Source organism: Gavia stellata, chromosome 4 (genome assembly GCF_030936135.1).
Source record: "Gavia stellata isolate bGavSte3 chromosome 4, bGavSte3.hap2, whole genome shotgun sequence".
NCBI classification, from domain to species: domain Eukaryota; kingdom Metazoa; phylum Chordata; class Aves; order Gaviiformes; family Gaviidae; genus Gavia; species Gavia stellata.
The window spans coordinates 7394573-7417296 of NC_082597.1; the positions used below are offsets into that span (position 1 = coordinate 7394573).

At 40.2% G+C, this 22724-nt stretch overlaps 2 protein-coding genes across 3 annotated transcripts in view; one reads left to right on the top strand and one right to left on the bottom strand.

The window, feature by feature from the left end:
* Nucleotides 1-445: 445 nt before the first annotated feature.
* Nucleotides 446-12093, bottom strand: NUDT5 (nudix hydrolase 5). The gene is made up of 10 exons (XM_059816947.1): nucleotides 11995-12093; nucleotides 9678-9786; nucleotides 5981-6048; nucleotides 4784-4836; nucleotides 3989-4096; nucleotides 3366-3461; nucleotides 2271-2376; nucleotides 1546-1550; nucleotides 1067-1120; nucleotides 446-782 (listed from the first exon to the last, which is right to left on the bottom strand). The coding sequence occupies exons 2-10, from the start codon at nucleotides 9738-9740 to the stop codon at nucleotides 673-675; spliced, it is 663 nt and encodes a 220-aa protein (XP_059672930.1). The 5' UTR covers nucleotides 9741-9786; nucleotides 11995-12093; the 3' UTR covers nucleotides 446-672.
* Nucleotides 12094-14329: 2236 nt separating this feature from the next.
* CDC123 (cell division cycle 123) overlaps nucleotides 14330-22724 on the top strand; it is a 37012-nt gene continuing 28617 nt past the window's right edge. For both annotated transcript variants that reach the window (XM_059816192.1, XM_059816193.1), the window contains exons 1-5: nucleotides 14330-14420; nucleotides 15774-15845; nucleotides 17919-17973; nucleotides 18788-18820; nucleotides 22395-22490. In XM_059816192.1, coding sequence (XP_059672175.1) covers nucleotides 14347-14420; nucleotides 15774-15845; nucleotides 17919-17973; nucleotides 18788-18820; nucleotides 22395-22490 — 330 coding nt within the window. In that variant the 5' untranslated portion in view covers nucleotides 14330-14346. The remainder of the gene's footprint in view (nucleotides 14421-15773; nucleotides 15846-17918; nucleotides 17974-18787; nucleotides 18821-22394; nucleotides 22491-22724) is intronic.

The window sequence follows — 22724 nt, forward strand, 5'->3', positions numbered from 1 at the left end:
CCAACTGCAAACAAACCCTGGCTGGGTCCTGCGCTGCTGGGTTTTGCACCACTGGCTCTGTTGCTGTTGTTGTTATCAGTGTTGTCAGAGTCTGTATTTTCTTAGATCAAAGAAACCAATTTTCTCTTTCCGGACAGTTCAGTTAGGGTGGGGAGAAGGAAGCAACAGCTTCAGGTCTAAATCATAAAAGGAAGTTCCTGAAACTGCGGTTTCAAATGCTGCAGCCAGAGCATGCACACCCAGTCCCTGCGCAGCTGCTGCGGAAAATGACCTACAGTTGTTGAAATGATGCTGCCTGTGGTCAAGAGAGAAGTGCGCTCTTTGCGCTGTCTTCCTCAACTTGAACAGGCGGTGTTACAACACCAACTACAGTTACTTAAACATCTTCCTTATACTGAAACGTAAGCGCAATGATGAATCTAGTGAGAAACAAGCTGTTCTGAAAATTAAGCAGCACTTTTATTATGATTATTCTGTCAAGGCTTGATAGACTGAGCAGTTAGAAGAAATGCTTTTTGTCAGTTATATACTTCCAGATAAAAATACCAGAATCTTTCCTACAAATACTTTCTTTTGCTCTACAAGTAAAGCAAAGGACCTTTATTACAAGAAGTTATACTTCTAAGCCATCTGAATTGGGCAGTTTTCAACTAAATTTCTCATTGCCTAGTTTTAGAACTTCATAAAAGGAACCTGGAGCGGTTTTTCTGCTGCACGCTTCAGGGCCAATGCATAAGTATAAACCCTGGCATCCACCGCAATATGTTCTTCTGCTACTAGTTCTGAAAATAAAACAAAAAAATAATTACGAGATGTTGTTAAAACTTCTCCTCTACATAAATTTAAGTCCTTTACTAAAATGAAAATGTATAGCACTCCAGACATGAATTCTTCATGCTAACACCTAATCCTATCACTAACTCTGTGACCTGGCCAAGTCTCTGACAGCTTTTTGTTTAAGACGCAGTATTCCAGGATGAGAAATGCTACGAGGAGCTATGATAAGAGAAGCTAAGGGGTTCCTGAAACTCACATTAGTGCAGTGACTGTGTCTGCAAGCTCTTACCATCAATTCTTTGCAGTAGGTCGTTCTTCGGAAGTGAAAGAACTTCCACAAATTCTAGGAGAGAAGAAAAAAAATGTTGTGCACTTTTAGTTTAGTGAACCGTAGAGGAAATGTACCTCAGTGTCCTGTCCTTTACAGCTTGAAAGGGGAAACAAACTGGCCTAATGCTGATCACCATCCAAAAGCTGTGAGCCTTCATGTATCACAAAAAGACCGATTAAATGGGGGAAGGCAGTGACTGGGGTCATTAAAAAACAGGTTTGGCAGAAAGAAATAGGGAAGGAGCTGGGAAAAACAGTGTAGCTGACAGCTATGGAAGATAAGAATCCTTCTAAGAGGCGACCTTCTCCCTTCTAAGCATGGAAAATACACTTTGGTTTGGCTTATACTGGTATAGTAATGGATTGTAGATGTGTTTGAAGACCAAAACAGCACAAAGACAAAGGGTTTGTTCTTGATGAATTTGTGTCGGTCTAGACCTCCCCTGTCTCTCTGAATGAGCTGTCTTTGGGGCTTGAACAACAGCTGTTGGGGATTCAGTAACTGGTATTTCCTGAGATACTGGTGCTATAGGTGCAATACTTGAAGATAATTGACGCGATATTGCCCCACAAGAATTTTCATGTCTAGGCCAAAGCCAATCTATCTTATGCATGTTTGATTAGGGTCAGGAGATCAACCAAGCCCAAATAAATAAAAAACAGTTTTAACTGACATTTTCTAAGTAAAACTTGTCATACGAAGATCACGCTTGACCTTACTGTCACTGTGAGCACAGCTATGTAACGTACCTCCATCATCTGCAAATAATAAAAAAAAAAAAGTTAAGGATTTTGAAATACACTTGAGTTTACAACTAAATACCATTTCAATAGCTGACTGATCGTGAGTGACGCTGTAGATACTTCCAGGGTCAAGCCACAACCAAGAGGAATATCTAGGTTTGCTTACAGCCCTCACTGAAGGCTGGCATCCAAATTTCTCATTCTGGGTGTGCCAGCACCTGACACTTAACATCTAGGCCTCCCCAGTGAATTTAGCAAAGAAACACGTCTCTGCTTATCTATCTAGACTGCAGGATATGATTTGAAGGACATAGAGCATCTAAATCAGCTGGGACAGAAGAGATGCAGTGGTAGGGGTAGTTCTTCTGAACCCATTCTTTTGTTGTCTTCTCAGAATTTTCAAATAAATGGGACAAAACTCACCAAGTTTTTGTTTAGGTCTTGTATTCTCAGCCTCATCTCCGTTGATGGTGACACTCACAATGTGTGTCGTGCTGTTTGACAAACCCGGGTCCAAGCAGAGAGCTGCCAACAAGCACATGTAGAGGTTAATTTTTCAAAAGCAGAAGTCAGGCACCTTGACCTTTTAACAAAAGCTTTCACAGAAATATATCATCTGATACAATAGGAGAACATACATTTGGCAGTTCATGCTGGAAGAGTTGTGAAAAGTTTGTTTTCACATGTTCTTAAAAGTAATCGTTCTGTAACTCTCAGCTCTTTTACAGATTCCTTATCAGACTTGTTTTCAGCACCTAGGTTTACTTTCCATTCCCTAGACTGAAGATTAAACTGAAACTACAGTTCCCTTATAGACTTCCTCAGCCTGTTAGAGTCTAATTTTGCCATCACCTGTCTCCATCTTTGTCAGTCCCCAGCATTCAGTTGTACCCGATAATCAAGAGCCAAGCCTCAACCGTAATGACACTTACTTGAAATCATATGCTTCACCTTTCTCCCTACCTTCTCAAGCTTTATATATGATCCTTGTTTTGCCTCCGTTTTGTTTTTATGTAGGAAGCATTGGATTGGCAACAATCACGTTCCAAAAGATCTCTGGATTAACTCCAATTATTCTCTCCTTTCTTGTTGGAGAACCTGAGTACTGTCACCTCCCCACAGCTGCCATGAGGGTGACCTCCACTCAGACTGCATCATGCAGCTATTTTTTCTAAGGTCACGGATGTTGTTCACATTAAGTCCAGCAATTTGGACCTTTACACTAAAATGCCAAATCACAGCTTGAATAATTGGGTTTTGTGTAAGGGACCTTAATAGCGAAGTTTTCCCCTATAGACATTAAACTACTAATTTAGCCCTGTACGTTTAACAGGAGTTCAGCAACTGACTCATCAAGGACCAAAGTCTCATTGGTACAGCCATGGGATACTACTCTCTGCTAATCTGCGTAGACTTTTCTGCATAGAGTTTTCCTTTGATTTAGAGCATTTTAGGCATTCAGAGTACCGATCACAGACAGAATTAGCTTTGGAAAAAGAAAAAACAGCAAAGACCTGGAGTACATTCAACGACTTCTCCCTTGTACCCAGTTTCTTCCTCCAACTCTCGCAGTGCAGCACTTTCTGCAGTCTCATTTTCCTCAATGAGGCCTGTGAGATAAATAATATACAAGAACAAGTAAAAAGTTAGCACTTACCCCCAATATCCATCCTGAGATCTAATACAGCTTTACAAATGAGATGAAACATTGTCACTACCCTATTTTTACAGAGAGATCAACTGAGGTGTTAAGAAGGACTCCAGTTCCAGGATTCAGCATGCTGCTGCCCATGTCTTCAACTGATTATCTACAGGAGCATGCTACCTTCCCAGGAAATGGCATTAACATTCTCATGAGGGAAAGAAGCCAAATGCTTCAGCTCTTACAGAAAGGAGTGGACGGAAACGCAATATTCTACTACCAGGCTACTGTGCAAAATGCCTCCAATCTGCTAAAATGAACTATGTTTATTTTGTATTCTTCATTATCAAATATTCCTATTTTTGAACAGCACAGTGAGCTACAGAGCTCACCACGGTTTTCTGGTTAGGGCTACTTCACTAAGTTTGACACTCCAAGCACATCTAAGCACACTTAACTGTCAGCTTTATGTGACTCAACGTTTCAGTCACTTACCTGCAGGGAATTCCAAACAATAGCTGTTAATTGGAGGCCTGAACTGTTTCACTAAGACAATGCAGTCGTAGTGGAGAGTTCTCTGTAGTACCGCTATCACGGCTACACCTACAAATAGCGACGAAAGACACAAGAATCTGAGTATATCAGAAAGTGTGTATTTAGTGCTAGATCTGGAAAGGAACCCAAGCATTGTTCCTCTGAGCATTAAACTTTTAGATGCCTGCTCCAGAATCCTGAACGATGAATTTAAGTTCCTTATATCATGTGTGATGAGACATAAAAGCCCAAAATGGGATCTTCAAAGTACCCAGCAAACAAGAGGCACACATACTAAGCAAGACTGAGTATCAGCCCACCAATATCTAGGGATGCGCTCTCTTGCCTGCAGACTGTTTGGAAGCCATGGTATGGAACCCCTCCTACATTCCTTTCACAGCTAAATCATGTCCCTCTCTTGCCCAAAGAGAACTGTACCCCTAGCCCCTAACAGCAGATGCAGTTCACCAGTCTGTGAGCCACCCTGTATCAGGGCATCCATCATGTCTTTGAAACTGCTTTATTGTTCTTAAGTGAATACAATGATCTTGGGAAAACTCCTACCAGTAAGGTTCCGATTCTTCAGCACTGAAGTCAGCACTCCATTAGCTCAGGGGTAATAGCAAGCTCTGCTGAGCTATTTGTTCCGCATTCTCATTCATTCAGAAACAGATCGGCTCTAAGTCTGCACTGTGAGTTTATCAGAAGAACTTTCACAGGAAAAAATGCAAACAAAAAAAGTCACCAATGTCTTACCATCAGCTGAAACACCCTTTTTGTTGCCAGTACGCTTTACCGTTTCCCAAGTTCTGTTTAACACAGAGAAAAGAACAAATGGATACATAAGTCATCTTCCACCCTTGCTACTTGCATTTAAAAGCAAAATATACCATCACACAGTGAGGCCCCACAAGAAAGCTGCTGGCCTTAAGCGGGCCCTGTCATATACTGGCACTGTAAAATGTCTGTAATATAATTTTGTTTTGCCTACTTAAAGGATGGAGAGAGAAAATAGTTAATTAATGATTGTTTCAGATCACTAAAAATAAGGGAGAGATGTGATTATCACAGAACAGGCAAGCCTTATAAAAGTGATCCTGGAAAAGTGCAAAATAAAGCAATTTATATATAAAACATGTCAGATTTTGAAAGACAGTTTTGTAATGAGACCACGTGCATTCTATCTTTTATCTTGCTTTTGCATAAGTTTTATAGTGTAAGTTATTGTGAACACTCAGCTCAGTTACTTGAGCACAGGAGCACGCAGGCAAGGAAGACCAAAGCTTCTCTCTCAAAATAAGCAATGGGCTGAGTAAAAAACAAAAATCCACCAGCAAGAAAAATCCTTTCACAAAAGCTTCAATCTTTGCTGTTTTTTAAAAGGATACTTTGCTGATGAATTGGGAGGCACTAGAGAAAGCAATGAGTACAGAATCTAACACATTAAGGGGAGAGAAGTAAAGCCGTGTTGTCACATCTACGTAAATACAGCAAAACTAATGCATAGAAAAGAATTGGACAGGCATGACAATATACAAGAGGACAGTAACATGTCAATAGCGTGCAAGATCCAGCACCTTCAGCACAGAAAAAGGAGCCCTTAATCAAGAACCAGAAAAGTCACGGGACGGACTCTCTGATCATCACAGTCTAGTTGCATAGCTAGAAATTGCTTCTGCATTGCATCTTTACAAGGAATGGAAAATGCAAGGTCAACCAGAGTCCAATGTGCCCAGAAGAATTTAGGAGCCAAATTTGATCCCACATGCTAGCACATCTGCTAGAGTAAGATTCTTTTTTCTCTGAACAGTACAAACTATAAGGGAATTGCACAATGAACAGATCTCATCTGGTGTTGAGTAATAGGTTTGTAATGCTCATATTCTCTAGCCTGGGGCTAGTCCATACAATTGGGAACATTACAGGAATCTGAAATGCCAGAGAGGCAATTACCTGGTTTTACCGAAGGGATCAGTGTAAGTTGTTTCTTCAAGCTTCAACCATTTTCTTTCTACAATTACCTAAAATAAAGAATTCTTTGTTAAATACATTATAAGATTAATCCCGAAGATATTTGGGGGCTAAGGGGAGAAACAACACAATTATTTTTTATTTCTTCTGAAGACAAAATCTCAGAATCAGAATACATGCACGAACATGCAACAACGTTCCTGTAGCTATTACGGAAAAAAAAACCATTTACTCCAAGCTCTTGAACAGAAATAGAAAATAAGCCCAGTAACTTTTTTTAAGGTGACTTTTATAACCACGTTTCAATGAATTCAGTGGGATTTTATGTGCTGGAAAGTCCTCATCTTTTTAGAAACATTTTGCAAAGGTTATGTTTCAGCTGAAAAAGAAAAAGGGTCACTAGTCTGCGCGGACTTTAGCTACGCTGGTGATTATGAGTGACCACTTATCAGCCTAATAGCTAAACATGCAAGACTGAAATCCAACCTATTTTGAAACTTTTCTTGCCGTGATCTCAGACTGCGGCTTTGTGTAACCGCTGGTTTCTGTAACTGCGAACAGTAATACATACCCGCACTTTTAGGATTTCTGAGACCTCCCGATTGAATGCTTAGTGTTAACATCTTTACAAAATGTCTTTTCTGAGCTAAATGAGTTTATTTGCCCTGTGATGTTTCCTCATCTTTTATGTAGTTCCTTTAAAAGGGAAAAATCCCTAGGTATTAGCCCAGGAGTTTACCTCTTTTAATGTAACTTTTATTTTAAGCTTTGCTAAAGGTATAGGCAGACAAAAAGCTTGTCTCCAGAATTTTGCATCAAGCTGGCCATAGGTCTGACCACAGAAATCAGAAGTAATCAATAAGATGAACAAATCACTTCCTGTTGTCTAATGAGACACACTGCTGACAGAAACAGTGCAAGCATAAGCAAGGGGAAAAGAGGACCTGGGAAAAAAAAACACAACATGATATTGTAGCAAAGGATGAAGTCCGAGAGGCCATTCATGGGGTTGGCAGACTACAATCCTCTAGTGCAGGACGAGGAGCAAATAGAGCCCGTGAGGCCATGTAGATCTTGAACTTAAAACTGAGAGATTCATCAACTAAAAAAAGAATAGAGAAATGAAATGTAGTTTATGATGCAGCTATAACTAGAGTACAGAAGCACAGTACAGCATCAGCTGGAGGCAGAAGGCAAATCAGAAGTCATTCAGGTGTCCAGCAAATTATAACTAACTGAGCTACACGAACTCAACGTAATTCTTAAAACGTGTTCTTGAGAACCATTATTTTGATAGGCAATTGAAATAACAATAGAACTCCTATGGTTGTAAACGCAGCTATCTGTACTTTACATGTAGGAGTTTTGGCATTTATTTTGGAAAGTATAATATTTCCATCTAACAGGAATTGGAAAAGGAGAGCTATGTGTTCTCAAAAGGGCCTTCTAATGGCTTTGTGGTCAAAAAAACAGCAGGAAAGGAGAAGATGAAGTATATTATGCTCATTACAGGGACAAGAAGTAATTCCGTTTGGAAGCATTCAGGTATACTTTAAATAGCTTTGTATTCCCTCCTAAATCACTGCAGAACTAGAGTACAGGAAGATCCAAAAGAGAAATAGATGAAAATCATGTTCCATTTGTTGTCCAAGGAGAGGAACATATACTTCAGTTAAGTAAACACAGTCAAATATTTTGTGTGAATGAATTTTTTTAAACATTGCAGAGAACACAAAGGACTAGATTATTGATTGTGGTCCCATATTGCTGCAGCATTCAACAGAACTGGCAGATCATTACCCCTGTCACCAAGTTATCGTTTGCTAAGCAGAAAGGGGAAAATGGCTGAAATCAGAACCACATCACTGTCCCCAGGAATCCTAGAGGAAAAAGAAAACCCTAGTCTGTAAGAAATTAGACCTATCCAAACTCCAAAAAGACAAAAAAAAGAAAAAGAAAAAAGTAGGTTTTATGTGTACAAAACAAACAATGTCAAACAAAGTGTCTTGTTTTTAATCAGGTATTCTTAAGTACAGCTTTTGGCCTCTACTGTCATGGGGCAAAAATTAAAAAGTACTATAGGACATGTAGCATAAATATTTACAATGGAAGTGTTCCACAGTCCTCTAAAGTTAGGTGAAACCCTTGCTGCTAACAGCCTACAGGGTGAGAAAACTGAAAGTTGCCAGGTTTCCCTAGAAGAAAAAAGAGAAATTTATTGTCATCCGCCTCATCGGGTGCACAATTAAAACCTGTGGAAGCTGGGCCAGAAGCATAACTTCTACTTTGCTAAATCCTCTATTTAGGGCCAAAGGGCAATTTGCAGGACGTGTTGCACTTACCGCACTCAGTTTTAGAATGAGTTATTTTTATTGCTTTATCTATTACTTTGATGGGCAAATATCATCTGCTTTTGTTTACAACAGCCTGACTGTGGGTTCCCAGAAACAGGAAGAAGGAAACAAGATCAGCCGCTACTTACTTTCATGGAAGAAGATATTCCAACATCAGACCATGTAGTTACTGAAGAGTTACAGAACCACTTTTAATATAAGGGCCACTGGCAAAGGCACAGTAAATACTCTCCTGTATTAATGCCACAAAATGACTAAAAAAAATGAATAGCTTAAAATATGTAAGATCTAATTACAAACTTCCAATGACACCAAAGAGTACAATATTCCAAAGGAGAAGAACCAAGAGGCATTATAGGGAAAAAAAAAAAGAGGATAAAATTAAAACCATACCTGCAAAAACACAGGTCTTAACAGAAAACCCAAAAAGTTTACAAAAATGAAATCCTTTGTGCTTGAGAAATATTCGTATTAAAAAAAACACTCAAGGGGAAAAGCCATAAATATACCCCAACAATGTGAGTCTCTTCTTTCCTGAAAAAGTTTTGTACCTTGAACCCTAAAGAAATTACACGACTGTTCATTCCAAGGAAGGAACACTGGATAAAAGAAACTACATCTGTGTTATAACAACAGCGTGACGCTGTTGCCAACCCTGCCTTTAACACCAAAGATTAACTTTTGAGAATTCACTTAAAAGAGAACAGAAACAAATATAGGCAGTTTAAATTAGGGTGAAAGTGCTCCTAATAAGCACCCAGAAGCACCCCCAAATTCCTTCCTCAGGAACTGGTATTTTCTGATTCTGTAAAGACGTGAGCACAATATTTTTGAAAAAAATCTTACTAATGTCTTTAGAACAGCAATTACCTAACTTCAAACCCTTTCAGAAAGCATCGAAGAAGGTACAATCCTAATGTTAAGGCAACTCTTAGTGGTTCATCCTACAGAAACGGAAAACAAGGCTGAGTTTCATGATCCACCAATTTGTATAGTCTCTCAGAGGTATCAGCATTATTCCTGAACATTGAAAACAGCCTGAACAGACAATACAAAGAACAGCGGCAAAATAAAAAAAAAGCAGCTTAAAATAATGCAATGCTGTAGACTTCTCTCTCCCCATTGATAACATGTATGATGATTTCAACAAAGAGAAATGCCACCTTTTTTAAACTCTGACCATCAGGAAGTGTTTTGTCTATTGAATAGATTTCACAAACATACAGCATCTACAGCACTTCTTACTCAGCACTCACAAACATTCTGATCAGTCTCAAGTAATTGTTATTTAACAAAAAAAGGTGTCAAAACCAAGCATGTTATACCTCTTCTTTAAGGACGAATTGTCTAGCAGTTTTTGGAACTTCTGTGGATGTCTCAGCTGCCATTTTCAGGAATGCCAGGCTTTTCCCCTCCTGTGCAAAGTCCAGATTACTATGAAAAAAAGTCAATATTTGCTTTCAGTGTAAAGTTAAAAGGTTCACTTCTGCATTCTAAATTAACAAATAAAACTTGCTGGAGAAGGTTAGGGACATGTGATGGCAAGTGCAATTCACATTTTCAGTTCCACCCGAAGGCTTCAGAGTCAAATAATTCAAAGGAGAAGCGGAAGCTTGGGTCAAATCCCCGACTTACATAGTTGTAATAGTCCTATCAGCTGCCAAGTAACTATGCTGGCTGAAGACACCCTCCTTAACTATTTGAACGTCAGACACATGCAGAGACAAAATTGATCCATTTTAGTCAAACTGTTTCATTCTGATCTGGGTGAAGTGCTCTGTCAACACAGCACAACAGGACTACGCGCTCCTCTGTGAAAGCGGAAAAAAAATCTTACACCAAGAGGACTTCAGGTGTAAAAATTGTCTGCTATTGAGAAAGAATCAGAACTAGAACCTACCTCCACCTTACACACACCACAAATAAACATGTAGATGACTCAATCCTTCCCCCAGAAAACAAGGTCAGAAAGTCACCCACGTGTTGCAAGCCTAGGTGGCACATGGAGTTAGCGTGACCAAAGCACGTCAGTCACTCTTACTGGGAATGATGTGGCTAACACCGTGCAAAAGACAGTTGAATATATGCCCAAAGCAAGGCTCTGCACCTGCGATGCCTCAGCCTGCACCCTAACGCTTCCTAGGAAGGTAAGATTGTCCACTCACTCTCAATCCAGTTCTAGCTGAAAGGCACACCAGGCAGCAGAAAAATACGATGCATTAGAGATTCACCATTAGTCCCCCGTCTTGCTGCAGAGCTACGGAGCACTTTCAGCACAGAAACTCTTATTCCAAGGAAGCTAAAATCTGATATTAAGTTGTAATACTGAAGTCCTGAAAATCAGCATGAATCATAAGCAAAAAGACAGTGCAAAGAAGAAAACCAGTTTAAACACCAGGAGAGATGAGATAATCTTAAAGATCTCTATCATTCTTAGTGTTGATGGTCGTAAACTTTCCATAAAGTCAACAGGAATCTTTCCGTTGACTTCAACTAGGGCTTAATAAGGCTCTGTGGGGTCTCTAGCAACGAACAGTACCAGAAGTGAGTGATCACTTTCTCTGTCATACCCAATTATAGGAATTTCATTTTTTACTTCATCTTTATACTTTTATGACATCTATTGCACATCTGTGAAACATTTAAGAGCATGCAGCAACAATCAGCTTTCTTACATATTAGATAGGCATTTAATTCCACAAAGTAGTTAAAAGGAATAGGTAGTACAAAATATTTCTGGTTATTAGCAGGATTAAAACTAACATACATAAATCCATTTCCTCAGATGTACACAGGGCAGGCTCTTTCTTAGGTCTTAAGATGTCTTGTTGGATGAAATAGGTCATAGTGGTCAAATGTTCAAATTGTTTTTATGTAACACAAGTCTTGAAAAGGAACTCTGACCTATTAAACCCAATTCCGTTCTTTCAAAAATATGTTCTATAATCCTTTCTTGAAGCAATGAAACTCCACCTTAAAACTACATAGGTTTACTATCTACCTTACTACTATTTGTATGAAAAACTGTTCTAGAATCTCACTTGCTTATCTATCTTCCAATTTCTATCCCATATTAGTTCAGTTAGCTGTTACCCATTTGTTCTTGAGCCAGCAATGTCTCAAACTCTCTTCACTTAGGATTTAAGAGCTGTAGCTGGACAATGGCCACAGTCTCTTGCTATGACTCGGAAATACAAGATCAAGCTTTCCACCAAACTTATGCAAAAGTAGCACAGCCCAGCATAGGAGTTCCAAGTGTTCCTGGTCATCCAGAGGAAACAGTCAAAGGAGGCTCTGTGTGATGCCCAAAGTATCCAGCTTTAAAAATATAAAACCCTTACATACCTAGCTACAACAAATTCACCGTTTGGACAGAATTATAGCCTTTTTGATTGACAATATAAACATATCAAGAGAGTACATATTGAACCATATCCTTGTTAAATTTTTCTTTGATCAGGCTGAATAAGTCTTCCTCTTTTAGTCTCCCCTCACAGGAAATCTTGTTCCATTGATCACACTGATCCTTCCACGTAAGCTCCCAAGTATCAGTGTATCTTTCTCAAATGCAGATTACCACAATTGTACCCTAAATCCCACAAGCAGCTATAGTAATGTTTGTACAACAGTATTAATACTTACCTGTATCAGTTACAAATACATACTAGAACCTCATCTCATAGCAGAAGCTCTTTTCAACACAGCTTGCTCCCTTCTGCAGCGGACAGATTCAAGGGTGGCTTGCGACTTAAAATAATAAAAAGATACACATCTTCAGTGGTTGGAATTATCCTTGAAATCTAAAATAGGTGAAAACGAGACAGGAAGACTCATCTATCTCAGCTTCTGTAGTTTTGATCTCCTCCACAAGTGGGTGCAATAACTTTATGTATGAGTGACATTTTAAAAAGTTCCACCAAAAAAGTAGTTTTTTCCAAATTCAGTTGACTGTATACAAGCGAGAATTTCTGCTGTTAGAAAGCTGAAATACCATTTGGTTAAATGAAGGCTGTAATTCTGGTACCTCACATTAGTCATACTGTCAAGGGTGGCAACACCTTTTGTTCATAAACAAAATTAGCTGCAACCGAAAATTAAACTTAACACTAAAATGTTAGGTTTCTAAAGCCCTATGTTAGGTTTCAGAATAGACCTTGTCTTGCAGCCCTCAGTCAGGAAGGTTCTTCTATCTCATAAAATTACCACTGCATCATTTGAGTTAAAAATGCAACACAGCTCGCACAGCAGCCTGGGAACCTGACTACCTGATTTACGATTACATGAACTCTATGAATATAAAATTTCAATAGTTATCAGTGCAATCTTAAGAATATGTCAAAGTGTCCACATTTATCAGCCTTCTTAGCATGAATCAACAGCACCTGAACTACAAATTATGGAAAAAAACTGTTTGGCCCGCTTCTACCTTCTCTGATGATTTTTGTTGCTAGTATTACAGGCTACTGCTGGCACATCATGCTACTTGTTCCATTTACTTCATGTGGGGGTCAAACTCGGACCTGAAAAAGGCATCCCATTTATAAAAGGTACAACTTTATTCCCATTGCTTATTCCTTTACTGAGCGGCTTCCTTTCAAGGCAACGTCCAACCATTCTACGGTTTCCAAATTATCCTTCCTAGGAGTTAAAAACTTAAGCCAACTGAGGCCTGTGAATCAGCTTAGAGAGTAGCCAAGCTATCAGGGCTTTACATTAACCTATCCAAGTCACGATAGATGGATTAGTTTTTCTAAATCATTTTTCAAAAGATATTCTCTGACCCAAACTACGCATCCCAGCTGACAGCAACCAGATTTAATGGAAGCTCAGCAATAGCATCCTAAGGCAAGCTCAAAGTAAAACAAAATACAGGGTTTCTTACAAAGAATGTCCAAAGGGACACTGGCAGTCTTTTATGCATGATTTAACCAACAGCACGCCCAGATAGGCGCGCTGAAGATAAACATCACTAAAAGCTCCTAAGTCACTTTAGACTTGTTACCATCAGTCAGTGCACTCACATTTCAGCAATATGATTCTAGCATTGATATCAGTTAATTGGCAGAAGTTGATGGGAGAGAGGGAGAGGGAAAAAGTGGGGAAAATAGTTCAACTTTTGTCATCTTATTTGGCAGCATGGATGACCCACTGAGCACCAAATAAAATATGGAAAAATGAATGGTTCTTTCCCGCAGAACAGACCACAACAAAGACTATCCTGCATAGGCAGAAGAGGGTGAGCTGCATCTCCGTATTGTTATCAACCTTCCAGACAACTGGCGTGTGAGAGGGCCTGAGGAGACGGCCTCAAATGGCAGATGAGGGCCTTTGAGGAACGCATCAGATGGAAACGACTCGGCCCTCCACCCAGGGGACACACAGGCACAGAGACAACGGCAGAACCACGGGGCTTAAAATTGCGTATTATTCCGTTATGACTTGCCTCTCCCCAGGATAACAACGTGAAATGAAATAGAGCCCTGCTTGAGGAGAGAGGAACCTCTGCCGCTGTAGAGCTGTGTTGTCATAGAATCGTTTGATGCGTTGTAACGCTGGAGAGATGAAATCTTACACAAGCACATACAAAGCAAGAAAGCAAACCCTGCTAGGCGGGAAGAACACCCGCAGCTTCCCTAAGGCCACCCGTGTTTCCAGCGTCACCGCCGGGAAACCCCCGCTTGGGCCACGCACACGTACGAGGCCGGGAGCGCGGGCCGGCAGCTGAGGGGAGCCGCTCCCGCGGGCGGGTACGGTGAGGTCGGGGGCAGCCGGGCGGGACGGGCACCGCGCAGCGCTGAGGCGAGGCGAGGCCGCAGTCGCGCGGGCCGCTGAGGCGGGGCCGGGTGGCGCCGCGCCGTGTGCACCGCCGATGGCGGGCCGGGTGGCGGCCAGAGCTGCGCGGGGAGGTTCCGGGCGGAGCGGGCGCTTCCGGGAGCAGCGGGGCGAAGCGGGCCGAGCCGGGCCGTGCCGGCTGGAGTTGGGGTGAGGGGGAGGATGAAGAAGGAGCAGGTGGTGCACTGCCAGTTCTCCTTGTGGTACCCGCTCTTCCGGGCCGTCACCATCCGCAGGTGAGGGGAGCGAGGGGTGCGCTGTGGGGCTGGGGGCGGCCGGGCCCTGGCGGTGTGGGGCTGGGCTGGGTGTAGGCCTAGGCTGGGCGAGGGGCCGGGAGAAGTGGGTGTGTGGGGCCTAGGGGAGCTGTTTGGGAGGGGAGGCGTGTGGGGCTGGGCTGAGGGGAGGCGTGTGGGGCTGGGCTGGGGGGAGGCGTGTGGGGCTGGGCTGGGGGGAGGCGTGTGGGGCTGGGCTGAGGGGAGGCGTGTGGGGCTGGGCTGAGGGGAGGCGTGTGGGGCTGGGCTGAGGGGAGGCGTGTGGGGCTGGGCTGAGGGGAGGCGTGTGGGGCTGGGCTGAGGGGAGGCGTGTGGGGCTGGGCTGAGGGGAGGCGTGTGGGGCTGGGCTGAGGGGAGGCGTGTGGGGCTGGGCTGAGGGGAGGCGTGTGGGGCTGGGCTGGGCTGGGCTGGGCTGGGTTGGAAATAGGCTTGTGTTGGGGCAGGGTTGGCTGGGATATAGGGTACCTGTGCGGGGCAGAGCTGGAGTGGAGGTGGGGAAGGCTTGCTCAAGCTGGACTCCCAGGAGCTGGGGTCTCCTCCCTACACCCTGAGGAGGTGTTTCGGGCAGCCCCGGCTGCAGGCTCGGCACCCCTGTGCTCCCTGCTCTCCTGGTAGGGCTCCGTGCCTCCACATCACTGCTGTTCCCACTTGGTTGCTCAAAGAAACTGAGGCTGAATGCACCTAAACCAAGTGGGTGACTTCGTCTTTCTGGAAGCTGTAGCAAATTCTGCAGTTTCTAAGGTGCTGCTGCAGGTCACGAGGTGGTTACAAGAGCTACCAGTAACTCAGGAAAATCAAGCTCAAGATAGTTGTCCTGTTGGATGAAAAAATGCTGCCATAAGGCTTTTAGTAATCAAAGCATTTAATGTTTTATGGTTTTTAGTGTTTAGCACATGCATATTTTTGGTAAGTTTAGTGATAGTCCTGCATTTTTGGAACATTCAAGGGGTATAGGCAAATTTTGGTTTGGACCTCAGAAGGGAAATCCTTAGTTTGAACAAAATGTTGTCTCCTTCTCACTGGCCACACGCACTCTTTCTTTGAATTTCTTAGAGCTTTGAAGGAGTCAGGCATTTTCGTGCATTTCATCTAAAATTTTTGCCTCTTTCTCCTCTATTTCCCTGGAGGGAAAACGGGCATTGCTTCTTGGGAAGGGATGAGAGGGGAGAAGAAGAAATTTTTTTTTTCATAGTGTTAGAGGATAAAACATATTGAGGTATGCTCTATTAAAAAATAAATTTTTATTCAACTCTTGTTATTATTTTAACAAGTATTATTAATGATAAATTATTAAAATAATTCTCATGTTTCTTGCAGTGTTATACTTCCCCTACCAAAGAATGTGAAAGAATATTTGCTGGATGATGGAACGCTTGTGGTTTCTGGAAGGTAAAGTGTTTCCCCCCCCACCTCCAAGTATTAACACTCTTTTATATTCACAGCGCTATTTTGTCTATGTTTTGCATAGTGAGTTTTTTAAATTTGACCAGTCTGGCTGCAGTAAACCTCATACTGTATGAGCATGTGAATAGGCTGACTGTTACTGTTAGTAAAACTGCCTTATGGCAGATCCTAAAATCCATTTCATACGTTTGATTCTAGACCAAGGGCACTTTTTTCATTTTTCCGCTGCCTTTCCTTGCAGGGTCTACCAGTCTCTCGGGTGCACAGCCTGCTGGTTTGTGTTTGGTTGCTTTGATACGGCTAGCTCTGGTTCAGAGGCTTGAGCTGTGCCACACCATTCACATGCCTGCAGCCTTATCCAGGATGAAGTGACATTACCTGAGTATAATTCTCAATAAGATAAGCTATATATCAAATGTTAGTAATTACTGAGTTTGTGCAATCATTTGCATACATATAATCTATGCATATGGTAAGACTGAATGTCTTGTATGTATACCTATGCCAAGATTTTGGATGGAGAAGAATGAGTTGGATAGATATGAGAAACAGTTGGTAAGAACCCAGGCCTTGTTCTTTGTTTTTTCCTTAGAACCTCACTGTGTGGCTTCCTTATAAAATTATTGTTGCATGCATACATCTTGTTAATGATCAGAGTTGGAAATAAGTCCACACTCCATCGTTTCCTAACTGGTAGTTTGCCTCTCACAGAGCAACCAGTTAGGCTGTGAGTATAAGGGAGCTATGTCTAATTTCTCAGGAATCAATTTATATAAAATTGAAGCTGTTTAAACACCTTGTAAAGGTTAAAAGTCTTTTTTAATTTTAAAATTCTTTTTTTAATAAAAGATATACAGAAAGTCAGAATTGTTTTTTAAACCATTTTGGATAAGAAGTAATATTGTCACCTGCTTCTGCAGAATTGTGCAACTTATTTAGCAGCAATTTATTTTTTAATCAGCCTTCAGAAAAGCTGAAACTGAGGGTTTGACTTTTCAGCTATGTTATACAAACAATTTCTGCTGTCTTCAATAGACAAATGGACAGCTGTATAATTGACTTAAATTATATTTTTTAAGATGCTTCCAGTTTAAAATCCCTTTTAGAAACCAGTTTTACTCTGTGTTGAACTTTCTTAGCTAGAAGTCAATGTGGTCTTCTTGCAGTCAAGGCCAAGATTGCTTTCAATCTTCAGTTAACTCTTATCTGACCTCCAGATCTCAAAAACTGAATTGATAGTTTAATCCCAATGGAAGTGCATTAAGGGACTGCAGACACTTAGCTTGTTGAAGAGTTGACTTTTGGCAGAGATGTGCATTTGAACTTACCCTGTTTGCTACAATGACTTGCTGTGAATAAGTCTTCTTCGAGAGCTTGGTCTTCTCCTTTAAGATCTTCACACTCAGTTATATTGGCTAAAGAACTTCAGAGTCACCTAAAACTTCAAAGGCATATTTGCAATCAAGTGCTTTCTCCCAGATATCCTAATGCAGATCTCACCTATGTAGAAAAAGGAACTTTTCGTAAAGAAGCTAATGACTGTGTATCCACTTTCTGTAGGATCTTCTTTCCTGTGTGCTGAGTGTGAGAACATTTTCTTTTCAGAACCAGAAATTCACAGATCAACATCTGAAACTCAAGTTTTTAAAATTTTTACTTGGAAAAGGAGTATGGAGGCAAACCATAATTTAAATTGAACTTTTTTTTAAAAAAAAATTTTTTTTAATTTGTGCTTCTGTGAGAGTACAGTAAAGTTGGAAAAGAATGATTAATAGGGTGTTGAAAAGCTTCAATTATGGTATTTTCAGAGCAGAAAGTGATCTGCTAATTTGAAAGAAGTGAAGCGTTTTGCATAGGGCCCAAGTGTAATGCCAGGGTGTTTGGTCTTCAGTTTTCTGTACTGGCTTGCTCTGATTTTTCTGTCAGGGGTTTTGAGCCTTAATCTTCTTAGGAAAACAGTTTGAGATCAACAGCTGGTAGATGCTGTGGAAATGTAATCTATATGATCAAGTCAAACTCCAGTGCTTAATTTTTTTTCCTGCTAATTTTTTCTTTTAGAGAAGATCCGCCAAGTCATGCTCAGGAGGGGAGTGACGATGCAGAGGAAATACAGGTCAGTATAAAATGCAACTTAATGTCAAATCTCTTGAGAAAAATACAAATGTGTAACCTTTTCTGCATAATTTATAGGTGAGGAGAGTACTTCACAAAAATAACAATCAAGTGGTGGTTGCCTTGAAAAACTTAACATTATTTGTACTGTGACATCAGAGAAGGCTTAAAATATTTCTGTGCTCTTTCACAAAAGACCTTTTTTTTTTTTTTTAGTTCTTCATAATTGCACTTGTAATAATGGGTAGGGAATGTTGAAGGATATTGGAATTTAACTTAATGTTGTTTTCATGCCCTGAAAAGTTAGAAGGAGGAGTATATTTGGAGGAGTTATTTCAAGAAACAGTGAAAGTTTCTGAGGCCATAATAGCTCAGAAGGTATTCTAGAAGAAAAATGCTGAAAAATGTTGTAAGCACAAGGTTGACAGATGGTACAAAAAGGAGATGAAAAAGAAATATAAGTGAAACTAATGGATCATGGGTCCAAGGATGGAAGTGCTGGAGCTGGTGACAAGCTTTAGACAGGGAAAACTCTGCTGAGTTCTGAAATGTCTAAGTTTGTGATATAAATCACAATTAAAATATATAGGTGTTGTCTTCTATCCATACTTTAGCATAGTACTTCTGCTGAATATACAATTTTTTTTCTGTCTTAATTTACGGCTGTAATAGTTGGAGTTTGGTGATGTTATGCTATGGGAGTTCCAGGGCAATGATTTGATCTACATGTTGTAGGAAGCCATATGGATTCTGATGTTCTTATAAAGGATGTCTCAGGAAACCAGTAACATTTGATTTGTTCTTGTTTTTAACAGTGGTCAGATGATGAGAACACTACAACACTTAAGGTAAGGTCCTGTAAAAGCCTAACATGTAGGTTTGTCAGCAGTATCCTTTCTGCAACCTTGTGATATAAACTTGTTGCCAGTTAGAGATATCTGTTGCTGTATTTAACATTTTTCAGACCATTCTAGATGGATGGCAGTGTAGATGTCTGGAACTTTAAAAAAGTTTTGCTGGCTTAATTTTATTTAACTAAAAATAAAACACTTTTCTTCATCCCCAACAATCACACATTTGTTACACTATAGGAAATGAACTAAAGTATGGTTCTAAATATAGCTGTCTTTCATTTTCACCACTTTGAATATTTCCCAATTACTTAATCAGACTGGATGCAGGAGAAACAAAGCTCCTGCAGCTCAATTTTCACAGCTCTTCTTTTACACCTTTGCCATTATTTCCTCCTAAGTACATTTCTTTCTATCATCTTTTTTTTCCTTTTTCTGTCTTTGTGCTCTCCTTGCACTGTGCCTGGCTTAGAATGGGGATCATGATGGATACGAACCAGGCTTCCTTGATCTTTTTTTACATCTCTTTTGAAACTTGCTGTTGCCCTATCATTGTCAGAGTTAATATACTTGTGCCACTTGTCTGTCATTGATAGTGTTACTTCAGTCCTGTTAGCTCCCTAACATTCAACATAGTGTTGAATTGCTCACATTGGATTAGGTGCAATATAAACACAACCCTGCTTTGAGTTGTGCATATACTAGCACAGAATTTACAGCCTAGATTTTAAAACTAAAACATGCCAAATTTGCACACACTAATAGCTTCAGTTCAAATATCTAAGCTTTGATAAAATAGATGCCTTAGGTTGTAAATTTTTCAGAACAAGGCTTTTGGTATCCATCTTCTCTTTTGTGAAGCTCATGTTAATGTTGCTAAAGACTTAATACCATACTTTTGAATCAGGTTTCATTATAGTGTACAACACAGTAAGGAAACATATAATCAAAAGGTATGATAACTATCAGAAGGGTAGAGGCCAAGTGATTTCAGTTTAGCTAGGTAAGCATTGCATACTGTGTATGGATTGCAACTTTACAGCTAACCTTTTACTGGGTCTGGCTGGGATGGAGCTAACTTTCAGCTGCTGCTGAACAGTGCTTGCATAGCATTACTGTTTTCTCTTTTCCCAGTCTGCCCCATGCCCCTCCCCAGCAGGGGCAGGCAAGAGAAGGAGAGGGGACAGAGCCAGGACAGCTGACCCAAATTGTCTTAAGGGATATTCCATACCATATGACATCATGCTCAGCAATAAAAGCAGAGGTAGAGCAAGAAGAGGGGTGTTTTGCCATCCAAGGTGGCTCTTCAGAGACTGCCAGGGCTTTGTCTTTCATCAAACCTGGAACTTTGCAAATGGGTAATAATGAACATGGTTTGTCCCCGTGGCTAGTTCCTACAGAAATACACCTACATTTGGTCAAAGAAAGAGTCTCTAAAAGTAGAATTTCACAATGTGCTCTTTATCATCTCGTAAATTTGGTGAATGATTGCCCTGAAGACTCCATCAATGGCAAATATGCTTTCTTTACCTGAAAACTAGGGACTGCTCTGAGGCCAGTGAGTGAATGGAAATAGTCTTCTGTGCTTTAAATGTTGCCTGTTACCACTTTGACAGTGATGAAGAGAGTGAAGAAACAGCCTGTGTAGAATGCAGAAGGATGGGGAGCTGCATCTGGAGTTACCGCAAAAGATGAGAATGGATCAAGTAGCGATGTGGAAGCTGAGCAGGGAGACAGTGGGGAACATAATTTGTCAAGAATAGTGGGACAGGCTGAAGACTGCTGTTCTGCATTCACTGTCAGCCTAGGGCATTCGTATCTTACTAATGATAAACCCCAGTTTATAATTCTCTATTGGTTTCTTGGCTCAGGGAGCAGTAAGGTGGGCTGTGGTTGTGATTGTTCTGATTTGATGACCCACCTGAGTTGTCAGGTAGAACTTGTTTCCCTTGTCCCTTCTCTATTCTGAAGAAGAGTTAGAATATAAGATTGTAGAAAATTCTGTGTTTAAAAAATGTGCATTAATATTGATGCAAAGTCAGGCATTCAGAATTTAGGAAATGCTAGAATCTAGCTTGTTTATGCAGCCTTAGAGCTATCATCTTGTGTATATTTCTTCAATTGTGTTAATCAAATGACATGATGGTAACATTTCCCTGGGGAGGCTTAGTATGTGCTGGTATTAGATATATAGTACAACTCCTGACTTCTGTCAAAACAAGAGGAGATTGGATCAGAATGCAGTGGATGAAGAGTTTTACTTCTTGCAGGAACAATTTCTAGAATTGACTGAAGCTCTAAAAATAAAGTAAAATAAGAGAAGTGCTTTTTCAGTTTTCCAAGTGTAGTTTCCCATGGAGACTGGGTAGTGTACTAACGAAAGTTTCAGAATGTTTGAAGTTCAGTCTACGTCACTGTGCTAAAATGTGAAAGGGTTTTTTTTAAAGTGTTTGCATTTGGGGGGCGGGCTGCAGAAAGTAGATGCTGAAAGGTATGAACTTTTTTAGATCACTTGTGTGGCTGTGAGGGCTCTGTTGTTTTAGAGATACCAATTAGCTTTAGCCTAGAAGTTGTCTTTGCGTTGAGTTTAAAAAGATTTAGAAATAGTGTTCTTATACACTTTTTGCTATAAATCCTATTTCATGAAAAACCTTTGACATGTGCCTGAAATCCTTTCATATTATTTTAAAGGTCAGCAATCTGTTTTTTTTCTGTTGCACCACATTCAGAGTTTCTAGCATCCTGAGAAGTTTTTTTCACCTATCTTATGTTTATAATATTGACAACGTTCTTTACAAGACAGGGTTTTCTAGTCCAACCCATACCTTTGCAGTGTCCACTATTCTGATGTAATATATTACTAAGGAGCTACTTTAAGACCTAATTTAAGAGCTGATTAGTTAAAGTATTACTAACAACATTTCGTAAAACTAAAGCTTAAATGAGTTGTCACTCAAATGGCCTATGAATTGATTTATTTACTTCTACTCTCTTACTGTGCTCCTAAATGCAGCTAGACAACTATTACAAAACAGAACTGATCTCTTTCGTACCTTTTAATACTTTGACAGAATGCAACAATATTTGTATTTTAGGTTTTTTAAAGAGATGCTTAATTTTAAACAAACTATTTTTGCAAATTTGTTTGTTTGTTTGTTTTAAAATCTTCTTGGATCTTATTTGTATATAATAATCTACCATCAGGTATAAAACAAGAGGTATGTATTTAAGGTCTGTTTATTTGACTTGTGTGTTTGCCAGCTGTTGCAACTTGCATGATGAACGTTACAAAGTTTCAGGTTTTCCCCTGAAGTTCATGGAATCTTGCTAGTAGTAAGAGTGAGAACTGGAAACGTATTTTCAATTTTCTCTGATTGAAAGAATGTCAGAGTTGATTCTTAAGCAATTTATTTCTACAAATACGTTATTTTTCTGGGGTTCTTTGTTCCTGATTTTTGGACACATTTATTCCTTCTACAATATATATTTCTAATGGTATTTAGAAGATGGCTACACTTCACTATTAAATGTATTGAAATTGATATTTTTGTTGTTGTTGTTCTTTGTTCAGGCACCGGAATTTCCTGAGTTTACAGCTAAAGTTCAAGAAGCAATAAGTTCCTTGGGTGGTAGTGTTTTTCCTAAACTTAACTGGAGTGCTCCAAGGGTAAGAATGCTGACTCCCAAAACTTGTAACAGATGTTAACAGAAGGATTTTTTCTTGTTTGTTTTATCTTAATGCATTGGAAAGTAGAAGAGACTAGTGGTTCTGATAAAGGAAGGAGTGATAGTCAATGTATCAGTGAAGTGTGATCCCACAAATTGTCCTGGTGGATTAGAGCTAGATTGTGCACTGTTTGGTGAGGGTGATGCAAGATGGCACTGTCTTTCTCACATAAAA